This window comes from Empidonax traillii, unplaced genomic scaffold, assembly GCF_003031625.1.
Source record: "Empidonax traillii isolate 1590-97213 ecotype Southwest subspecies unplaced genomic scaffold, ASM303162v1 scaffold793:size290412, whole genome shotgun sequence".
In the NCBI taxonomy this organism is placed as follows: Eukaryota; Metazoa; Chordata; class Aves; order Passeriformes; family Tyrannidae; genus Empidonax; species Empidonax traillii.
The window spans coordinates 271,921-283,885 of NW_020955986.1; the positions used below are offsets into that span (position 1 = coordinate 271,921).

At 37.8% G+C, this 11,965-nt stretch overlaps 1 protein-coding gene across 1 annotated transcript in view; it reads right to left on the reverse strand.

Annotated features, from left to right (window-relative positions):
• HECW1 (HECT, C2 and WW domain containing E3 ubiquitin protein ligase 1) overlaps nucleotides 1-11,211 on the reverse strand; it is a 94,813-nt gene extending 83,602 nt beyond the window's left edge. Inside the window, exons 1-4 of the mRNA XM_027901507.1 lie at nucleotides 10,972-11,211; nucleotides 10,440-10,460; nucleotides 8,894-8,972; nucleotides 657-826 (exon numbers count right to left, since the gene is read on the reverse strand). Of these exons, the coding sequence (XP_027757308.1) occupies nucleotides 657-826; nucleotides 8,894-8,972; nucleotides 10,440-10,460; nucleotides 10,972-11,211 (510 nt within the window). The remainder of the gene's footprint in view (nucleotides 1-656; nucleotides 827-8,893; nucleotides 8,973-10,439; nucleotides 10,461-10,971) is intronic.
• Between the last annotated feature and the right edge of the window lie 754 nt (nucleotides 11,212-11,965).

The window sequence follows — 11,965 nt, forward strand, 5'->3', positions numbered from 1 at the left end:
TCCAAAGAGATTCCTTATTCTTTGCTGCCTGTTGCCATTTCGCATGTAATTTAAAAACAGCAGGCAGCAATTGAACTCTCAGATCTCATTATTATCCACAAGTCCTTCCAACAACAAGAAGCAGACAAGAGACTTTCTTCAAGGTGATGGGAAAATGTGCCAAAGTTGCCTTTAATTTATATTGCTACTGATGCTTTTCAATCACACAGCTTCTCTTCATTTGCATGCTAAACTTGTTCTGCTTTATATAATGTCTCCTCTCTGTGCAAAAACACTACAAGAATTTAACGGCCTTTCACACTATGCAAGTTTATTTTTCAATTCTGTTTCATGTCTGCCTTCAGTAATTAACAACTTCATAAATTACATCCACGAAATACAACCAATACTGAAAGTTTTAATGTATCATTCATCTTTGTAGCCAATTAAGCCTTTTGTATCGAGACCAGAAGTCACGAAATACATCAAGCACAGTTAGGAGTTAGGTCCACAACTATTTAACCAAGAAAGGAATTAAAAAAAAAAAAAAAAAAAAAAAAAAAAAAAAAAAAAAAAAAAAAAAAAAAAAAAAAAAAAAAGGAAAAAAAAAGACAGATAGCACTAGAGCAATGCCCATGTTTTAAGAAAAGTCTAAGCTCAACTCTCAAACTCCTTACCTCTCCTTGCCAGATTGGGTTGACGGTATTACATATGATCTTGGATCTTTTCTCCTGTCCATGATGAGGAAGTGCTGGGAAGATGCTATGTTTTCCAGGCTGGATGGAAATCTTCAGATAAGGATCTGGATTAAAGAACATTCCTTTCTTCAGACCAAAAGCCTGGAAATCTGAAAGAAGGTAAATACCCTGATTACTTTTCACATTCCAGTTATCTCTTTGGGATGGTAGGAACATCACATGGGGACCCAGGAAGGAACCCAAATAATATGGTATGAATGTGGAAAAACTCACTGTGTTTATTGTGAGGCAATGTAACACCAAAACATAATGATATCATGGTTTAGGATTTACAAATCACTATATAATGAAATTGCAAATTTGCAACCTGATTGTCCAGATTGATTTAGCTTCAAAAACAATATTTACGCAACTTTAAGTGATCTGCTATTTTTTTCTAATAAGCCAAGCGCTTGCTCAGCCTGACTAGTGGAAGGAGTACTCTAAAAAAAGAAATCCAGTCATTTAACCACAAAGTCATGGCATTTGGTACCCAATGTATGTCACTTTTCCTAGGTAACAATTTTACCTTTCTACAAATCTTAGCTTTTACACCACTTTTTTCTACACAAAAAGTCGATTTACGATTTTTCCACTTCAAAGCATTTTCTTCCCTGCATGAGTTAAACTTTACCTGTAGTAACTTAGGAAAGCTCTTGTCTACAATGTCCAAATTTTAAGCAGTGCTTCATAGCTGCAGAACTCCCAGGGAGCATAATACATGTGATGTAGACAAAAAGTCTCCAGGCATTTATTTAAAAAATTTACTCATAATATTCTGAAGAAAGACACAAAGCCCATTATGGTTTGTCCCTGTGAAGCCAATGAAATGCAAACCAATCCGCTGGTATATCATTAATTTTGGCTCAACAGACACAAAATAGACCCTCTGGCCTTCTCTTTCTCTAGATGCATTTTTAAGCTTTTTTTGGAGTGTATGAGCAACTTATTCCTATTAGAGAGTTCAGTGACTAATTTATTTTCCACCACTCTGTGCCCAGAGATTCTCCTCTGTTTAAAGCTTTATTTCACACAGAGCTATAAGCACTGTACTGCACTCTGCCTATTTTCTCTCGCTGTATTGAAGAGATAAAAAAGTAATACACAAGATAGTTTCCAAAACTACTTAAATGCATACCTAAATATTCAATTTAAACATATATTTTTTTTCTTTTAGGCAGGCTTTGAAAACATTAATTTTCACAGTCTTTTAATTCTCTTCTGATTAAAAATACAATTATTCTGGCAGGTTGTGGGAGACCATGTAAAACCCTCCAGGCAGATATTTTGGATAAATCTGAAAATCATACACATTGCAAACCATCAGTATTTTTCCAGAAAATGGCTACATCAAACACAGGGATATGGTTCACCCAGTTGTATTTTGCTTCCTTAACATATGGTAATAGCCAACACAATAAAATGTGCAAGTTCAAAAGAACTGCTTCTCTTTCTGTTGGTTTTAATCATCTACTCCAGCACACAATTCATGTTGCAGACATTCAAAAGCTGTTGGACAGATGGTCCTGAAACAGACAGTATTTTAAGAATCTCATTCTTGAGGCATTCTCTTACAGTTAACAACAACAACAACAAAAAGGATATCACTACTAAGAGCTTATCTGAAAGTACTTTGTTGACAGTATGTACTGCCATGGTCCTAGCAATGCTATCACACAAAGAAAATTACCTGCTTCAAACTGATAACATTGATTTTCTCTCTCTCTCTCTTTTATTTTTTTTTCTTACCCCTGAGTGCACAATCTCTGCGTAACCAGTATGTATCTCATCTAACAGCTCTGCTGAAATCCTACATGGCAAACTCTTTGGCTTTGCAAGTTGTACTGTTGGAAATGCATTCAAGAACCAGAAACCAAGACTGCAAAAGCACTATAAATGAATGACAAGGCCCAGCAGTGTATTAGCATCAGGCTGCTAGCATATGAGAGGAGAGAAAGACCTCTGGGATCTTATTTTCTTTCTCTCTGATGTTTCCTCAAAAGATTCTGGAACTGAAATATTTATTGCTGTATATGTTTCTGATTTTCTTTCCTTCAAACAGACACCATACCACTGAGTAAAGAAATGGTCTATTGATAGATAGTAAACACCTAGCACTCAATTATGTATATTTATATATTATGAATCATAAAGAAAATACATATTATGATGACCTACCAGCCTCTATCCCTTTATGGAAATTAGGCACAGTCAGGAAAATGAAGGTACTCCTAGTCTCATGTTTGCATTCGGATGAGGAAAAAAATATAATTTAGCTAAGCACAGAGCAGGCAATTTTACTTGTGCTGTTTCCTTTCTTAAATTACATAACACACCAAAATTTGTTAAAAAGTCAGTTAGAAACTTCAATTTTTAATGTCCAAAGTACGCACAGGGCTAGCAGAAATAGCTTTCTCGAGGACAAATATCCCACTTATACATCTCACCACAAATTCTCATCACTATGAAAAATGGAGAATCAAAAATGCAATAGCTCTGAATAAAGTTACGTGGATATCTGCAGCTAACCACAATTCCATTTAATTTGAAGCAAAACCTATCTGTAGGTGCTGTTAACTCTCTGCTGGAACTTGTAACCCAAGGCTCAGATACTCTCTTACCACTGCTGTGTAACGTCCCAACGGAAGAATCCCAGCTATTCTGCTTTCCCAAATGCAAATATTTCTCTTTATCACCTTCAGAAAAAAAGGCTCTGAAGATACTAAATATTTGAGTGATGGTCTGAGGCTAAATGAGTTTAATTCTTTGCTGAAACCAATGAATTCCAGAGACATGCCCTGCCATACACTTTGCTTCTACAGTGTATTTCTCGGAGGCGTATGAGGAAATGTTCCCAAGATAACTCATCTATGCTTTGCAAAGGGGTATTTTCATCCAGTCACTTAAAAAAAAGTTATTAATACACCATATGTCAGTTTCCCACTTAGTCATAAATCACACTTGAGTGTGAAAGAGGTTATATACATCTAACAGTGTAATAATGTCGGGCCATCTCCAAGAAAGATGACAGAAGGGAGGAATCCAGGTAGAGACAGAACAACCACAGACTCTTTCACTGCTACAGACTTGCAGTAATTCCAAGTACGTGCACCCAATAGAGCTAGGCTCACTTCCTTGCAGGAAAGAGATTTATAGTAACTACTGCCTGCAGCTTACTCCAAGTGAATTACGAACTTTTTCCAACTTCAGAGCTTCCCTCCCATATATGCTGATCTCCAGGTGACTGGATGAGGCCTAAGGAAGCTTTACACTAGGTCACTCGCATGCATGTACCCTCTGTTCCTAAGGTGGGCCACAGACTTTCCTGTCTGCCTTGTAAAGGATCATTTGGCAAATCTATTTGCCATACAGCATCAAAAACTTTAGTGACTAGACAGTGATGGACAGTCTATTTTTTTTTGCTAACTGGAAACTGGTATGTATTTTACCGCACTGAAATAAAACAGCCAGAGTCTACAAACCAGCAGAAGGGTCAAAGACTAGTAAGTAGCAGAGCTATTAGTTTTGAGAAACTGATATTGATGTTCAAAAACAGTTGGCAAATTCCATCCAGCAAATGCCAAGTACTGAATATCCTTTGTGATTCCAAGCACCATCCAGCTGATGACAACCGATGTCTTCAAGCTGTCTATGCTGACACTTGGGGCAGACGTTATTAAGCCCTACGAATTTTACGGTCAACTCTCCAAATTCACATTTTTCCTATTTAGCATGCTAGCCTCATCATCTCAGGACCAGGAAACAGACATATTCCTCATGAATCACCCAACCCTTTGAGCATATGAAGACATCTTCAGTTCGTCCAAACTTGCCCAGAACATATCTAAAACCAGCACTAGTGGAGTTAACAGGACACTGGAAAGAACCAAGCGTCACTGGAACGACCACAGTCAATTTAGATTATGATCTAGCTTGATGAATACCAAAGAGGAATTTATTCTCTCTATGATCTGCTCATTAATGGCAGAAAGCAAAAAATACTGCCATCTTACTGAGATCCTGATAGTTCATGTATCAAAGCACAGTAAGCCATCTTCATAGTCTATCACCACAAGAGAGTTGCTAATTAGGATGTTAGTGGACAGCTCCAACATTTCTCTTCAGATTTCCTTTGTAAATTCCCAAAGAGCTGTCAGCTCGGGTTCTGACACCGAAAAAATGTACTTGAACAGGACCGGTATCTGAATTGACTACCAGTGAGGGAAGGTAATTGCCAGGGTGCTGATACATCAGTGTTTCTTTTGTGGAGTGTTTCCTTTGCAGAATTTGGACAGAACAAGTAGGACCTGTCTTAGAGGGTAGCAGTTCATCTACTGGCCTGAGCTACCCACGTCATAGCCGTGGATTCAAAAGAAGGAACGAAAAAAAACTCTGCTTGCTCAAGATTCAACAGGAGGCACGTAGATACTGCCTCTCTTTTAAAGCAAGAGGAAACTATTTTAGCTACTACCAGTGTAACAACCTTTCAGTTGTATGAAATGCCAATTTGACTCATGCAGCAGTATATGATATTAAAATTTATCATAAGGAAAGTGAGCATGGATTCACAGAAGTGTTGCATCTGGTATCAGATTTCAAGAAGCAAATATTAAGGAACTTTAGGAAACAAACAGTAATGTGCCATGATAGGAAGTCTTAAAATCCAACACTGCAAACTAATGCAGGGGAATTGAGAAACATACTACATAAACTACAGTAGATGACTGACTTTATCAGTTACTGAATGAGATTCTGCAATTGGTGATATGCAAGAGGTTAAATCAGATAATTAAAGTCCTTCCTACTCTCAGAAATCTACAGATCTACTGACAGATTTCACTTTCCTTTTAAAATAGAATGTAAAAAAAAAAAGGCTGGTGTAGTTGCACAAGGAGGTGTTTAATGGTCTGAGATTTAATAAAAAAAAAAAGATTAAGTGGATCGATAAACCAAAACATTTCTGTCACAGGGCTGGCAGAGAAAAATATTAAAGACAGTAGAAAAACAGAAAATATTTTCTTTTAGCTGTAAATGCTACAAACAAAAACAGAAGGATTCTCATCTTTGTAAGGAAAGGGCAGCAGAGGTATTAGAAAGAAAACAGGTCTATTAATAAATGAAAAGGAGTAGAGAAATTAATTATTCAAAAATGGCTGAAAGACAGGCTCCATTTTTAATCGTCTACATCAAGAAGGAAAACAGAAAAAGTCTGAACAGCTAAAGTGAACAGCTTATCACAGCAAGTGGGAGTTTTTAATCCCTGCAAGCGGTTAACCACTGGAACAAAGCACCATCTCACGGTATCCTCAGCTCCAGACTACAGCCTGTGTGTAAGATATGTCTGAGCCAAACTCGCCCAAAGCTCCACACCATGGAGCAAGGTGGCCTGGGTTAAACAGGATAACAGAGTGGCTGAATTCAAAGCCTTTTAATGCCTTTCAAACTTAGCCTGGAGCACAGCACTACTTTGCAGGCACAGGTGTACTGGGAGTGGCAGAAAGTCACCTCACCTTCACACAAGATCCAACAGGTAAGAAAAAGTCAAGGGGTTAGTTTGTCAGGTTTACTGAGATTACATCTGGGCAAGTTGGCTTGAGCTGGAGAAGGCAGAAGAGGCAGCAGGTTCATAACACTATTAAACAAAATTTAGTGGCTAGAACTCCTGTTATAAAATCAGTCACTAGGATTTCAAAAAATTGTTGGAAGATAAAGTGCATTATATATCTGCATTCTGAACAAACATTTCATGGTGACAACTACTGTCATAATGACCCTTAGTGGACCTTATACTATTTTCAGTTACAATTTATACTCTGACTTCTTTAAACTGACAACTGATACTACCTGAATACCTGATCTGAAAGACACACAGAAACAACTAACAGCATTCTCAGAGTGGTGTGAAGAGGATAAATGCCTGAATGTTTGTGGGATATTCAAATCTTCTGGTCACTTTTTCTACAAGAACACTTATAAATAAAGTGTGCAAACACATGAGATATGTGAAATATTAAAGCCTGAAAAAAACATACTTGATGCAACATGGAGCTAGGAGGCATATCATGCAAACCTCACGATAACACTTTCCAAATATACCAGCCAACAAGACTGGTTTTAAGGGCTTTCAGCAAATTTGTTACACTGCTGAACCATGAACCTTCAGTGAAGTAGCTCACACATCTCAGGGAGCTTAGCACATTTCTTCTTTCCATACTTCATGCAAGAGAGCTCTGACACTTTCAGCCACCTTATCAGAAGTGTGACATTCACTGATAACAGCAGAAAAGGCATGTAGAAAAATAAATGCAAAGTGGACTGCATAGCTTTCCATAAAGACTTTTTTTTTTTTTTTCAATCTAGGCTTAAAGTACTTCTCTTGGTATTTTAAATAATGAAAGCTACAATAATACTGTCATCATAAAAAGTACTTAATTGCAGGAATTTACCTTCTTTGAGATCAGTGTTGCTAGTGAACATATTACTCTGAACTAACCCTTCACAGGACAAACTTCCAGTCTCCAAAGCAGGAAACATGAAGGAAAAATCCCTCCTAGTGATATAATGTGAACTCTCTGCTATTTCCATTCTCAAGAAGTTAGCCATCTTCTTGGGCCTTAAAGGATTGTTTTACACTTGTTTCATTATTTCACATTTTTATTCAATCCAGAAATCTTTTCTCAAGCAAAACCTCCCATGAAACCAGTTGGATTTTGTCCAACCAAATACTCTATAAAGAAGCACTTTCAGAAAGAAGACAGCATTTTGTCACCAAGTTTTTAGAGAAAAAAAAAACCTGTTTCTGCACAGTTCATTTCCATATAGGGTCTGACTGGAGCCTTGGCAGTACAGCAAGCAATAAAAGTCTGCTGAAATGCACTGATGTTGTTCAGCATTTCATGGAATTTGGCCTACTTCAACATTTTTTTCTCCCATTCTAATAGTTTTTTTCTTTAAAAAGTGATATGGTGGAAGACATAGCTCTTTTTGCATTCTTTACATGACAGACTGCTTAAGGTATGATGGCTCTGTGGTGGGGCAGCCCTTCATGCAATGGTCCCCAGTCACACTGATGGTCTGACACTTTTTTTCTAAAAATCAACCGTAATTTGGAAAAATAGCTTTTAAGTAATGATACAGAAGATGACAATATACCACAGTATAGATAGTGAAAAGGAAAAGTCTATACAAGTCAAAAGGTCTTGTGACAGTAGAGAAGTTATTGCTGAGACAGTAGTGCAAATGGAAAGGAATCCCAGTTCCTGATGATGCCTCTGGAAGGTCTGGATTGATTTGTATTCTGTTAGTCAGCATAATAGATATAGGAATAGCAACAACTTTGCTTTGAGTGAGAAAACATTTTGTTGTTGGGATATTGACTGAGAAGGTAATAAATAAATCCTTGTGATACGTTAATCTGTTAATTTCAGAAAGACTGAAATGGAACTATTTTGATACCACAGATTTTGGTGAAATAATTGCCAAATTTCTTTATCAAAGCCTTTCAAATACCTGTATAAGATTAATAAAGAACATTAAAACATGTAACTCTACTTCTTTATTTCTCTTGAGCTAAACCCATGGTTTTATTGACAAATGGGTGGATGCCACAAAAATAAGTGATGTGTTAAAACAGCCCCACCTAATACCAGTGTAACTTGCCATATACAGCCTCTCAAGAACCACACTGGATGCCTAATTTGCACACTAACTTGTGTGCTTAGTAGAAGGAACCTTGAAATAAATCATATGGTCAAGACTAATCATATAATGAGATAACTTGTCTAAGTGTAGGACTTTACACAGAAAGGCCTATGCTTGTAAAACTTTTGACCTAGGGTAACTCTTGACTACCACAAATCACACTGTACTCTCCAAGTAAAGCACATGCCTTTGATCTTGCTTTCCCTGACCTACATATTTAATTGTGAACAGAAAAACCTAATCTGGCCCCAAAACTCCACTTGAACAAGACACTTCAGTGCATAACTCTCACTGAAAGAAGAGAGTGTGGCAATAATCACAGATATTAATTCTCTGTCTCAGCATCACTTCTAGAGCAGCAGATAAAACCCCATATATAAATATATACATACACATAACTACCACACATGAAAGGTTTTAAAAACTCCAGTCTCCAACTCTTTGGGCTTAAAACTTTCCCATCAGCATTGACTTACCTGACAATGAAAAACTTATCAGTCTCCGACTTCCTTGTCCCTGGATTGAGTCTTCATTGGTGATGCTTTTAAAAATCTGCTGGAAGACAAATAATGGTGAGAAAGGGTAGTCTCCAACAACTCTCGAACAGAGAAATTGTTTACTAACTGTCTTTTTTTGCAGAATCTTAGTTTTCCAACTAAGAATCAATTAAGGACCAGGGATCAAAACAATGTTTTTGTCTAGGTAATCATTTAACCATTATGGGCCTAAGTCATTCCCTCCTGGAATCTTTTCCTTAGAAAAAAGAATGATGAAAAAATACTGTAATTTGAACATAGCAGTTCATCACCCAAAAAGGAACTACTTATTAATCAGGGTAAGGATGGGGATGTAGCTATCAACTCTTAAAACAACTTCCATCTTTATAACCTCTATTACTTGTGTAGAAAAATCTTGTTCCAGAAAGCTAATTGCATACATAAAAGAAGGACTTCTGAGAGATTACTAATACCCTGCACAAAAACTAGCTGTGAATTTTGATAACAATAAGCATTGAGGGTGATCTGACAAAACAAAAGAAATTAGAAACTGATAGATGACCATTTTTACTCCACAGTTTAGGTTTTAATGTCAGTCTTTGGTTCATTTGGTGAGCTGCTGTTCTGCAAATTAGGACCCAAGCTGCCCTCTGGCTGTGATCAGAACTGGAAAGCAAGAATGCCTCTGAGCCAGTGTCTGGGCCATCAGCAGAAACCCACCATCAGCAGTTTTCACAGCTGAGACCCCGAACAGGGCAGGGGAGATGCCCTAGGGTGGGTGTCAGGCTCCAAGTTCAGCAGGGAGGTGGTGCTGCTAGTACTGCCTCCCATTGACTCTGGAGTCAAACCAAATGCTGCTCTGCCCCCAGGAAGCAGCAGCTCCTCGCCACTCTTGCCATTCAATTGTCAGCCAAAAAAGAAAAAAAGGCATTTATGCAGTGAAATTCCAATTTCTGTCAGGAAAGAGTAACTGAAGTCCCACTCAGCTGTGACTCATTGCTCGGTATATTAAATATTGTGTAGTCGAGCTTAACTTAAAAAGCAAGCTGGTCTCTGCCCCCAGAGAGTGCAATGTAAGAGGGCACTGCAGCCCAGCTAGAAGGGATTAAACAACACAACTGTCAGGTTAAGACACAAATGAGGCCTAGATCAAAAACATACAGGTAGAATTTAGACATAATTATAAAATAATGGGCTCTCTTGCACTTGACTTTCTGCCATAATCATTTTATTTCTTCTAGACTATCTAAATGGGATAAAAAGTACTGAGTAGAGTGAGACTATGAGTAAATTTCAATATAAATATCCCTATTGGATCACAGCTATTTAGTTGCCATTGTACTTTCTGTCTTCTCAGCTAAGTAAGTTTCAATAAACTTATTGAAGCCACTACTGATTTCTGGACAGAGACACATTTAGAGCAGAATATATGTGATTGCTAGAATTTTATGGCAAGAACTCAGTAACCTTTAGCAGGCATTTCGTCAGGAGAGGTGAGCGTCTGGGGCATTCCCTGCCCTCCTACCCCCTTCTCCAATATCCCACACTAAAAAAGAAAAACACAGAAAAATCGAAAAACTACAACAAAAACTAGAAAAATAGAAAGTACAAAAATGGGAGCTAGCCCTTCAAGGGAAGAACTTAAAATGTACAAATATTTGAAGAACTTAATCAGAAGAAAAAGTTATCCTTTAAACAAAAGCTCCCTGAAAGTTTTCGTAAAATGGATTCATAAAAACACAAACCCGGTTCCAGAGATCATAATATACGTGGAATGGGCAAAAATCGGATCTGCGCTAACAAATGCTATTATTGCTGGGGACAGTCATGCAGTGAAAGCTTTGCAAGCTTGGACCACAGTCTTCATAATACTTAAAAAGACTGTGAAACAAATAGTACAAAGGCAAGAGACCCTAAAAACAACCGCAGAATTGTACCAGAAGCAATTAAATAAATGTGACTGTTCTCAATGATAGCAATTTGCAAAACGGTGCTGGAGTCTCTGCCGCATATAACCACTCTCAAAATGGCGACGGTCCCTCACAAGTACGCCTCACGGCACAACCACCTAAAATGGCGGGCAGCACTGAGGGCGAAAACCACTGCACGCAAAATGGCGACGATGAAGGCGGCGGGAAGAATTTTGCGGGCCAGATGACAGCAGAGGGAGTGGCGCGAGAGATCAAGCGCGGGAAGGCGCGTACCCACCTACCTACACGTCGCCTTTCCCCTCCTCCACGACTAACGTCATCACCTTTACCCCGGAAACCCCGAGCTTCAAAATGGCCGCCATCCATAACGCAAACATCCCACAAAATGGCGCCGCCCAGCAGACATCTGCCGACGCAGCAAGGCCTTCACAAGAAATCACTAACTGGCACACTAACTCTGCTTTAACAACAGATATACGTTCCAATTTAAATCCTCAGTTACAAGCCATTGCTCTTCAATCAAACCCCTAATTTACCAACTGAAAGGGGTAAAGATGATGAAGAAACATCTTTAATAGACACTGTGACTGTATGTCATCGTAACGGTCACACTACACAAAAGAAAAGGAGGCGTCATAAAACTCGGCAACAAACTCCTCGTTCAACCACGACTTAATGCGCAGGCAACAAAAAACATCTACCTTTGAAAACAGCAGTGAAGGGTCGTAATGTTTGTAAATAGTTTTACCTATAGACTATTTTTTGAAGCATGCTAATAATTTGAGTACTCAAAATGCAGTCATGACTACACTATAATTTTGCAGCTACTCTTTTAACTTTAATAATAATTATGTTTCATATATTTTTTTAATACCACCTTTGTTGAGTTTTTTATATACAGGAAGGAGAACAACGTCGACATTCAAAAAATAACAGCACATTCATATTGCAATGGTAACGAATTGCACAGCAAATACTGATTTTTAATTATATAATTTTATACACTTAAATACTCATTTCTTGTGTATTACTTTATATGTAAGTAATCATTTTTGTATAGGACTTTACTTCTGATTTTATTATTTAATCCTTACTTTCTATACTTATACTAAAGTCCTTA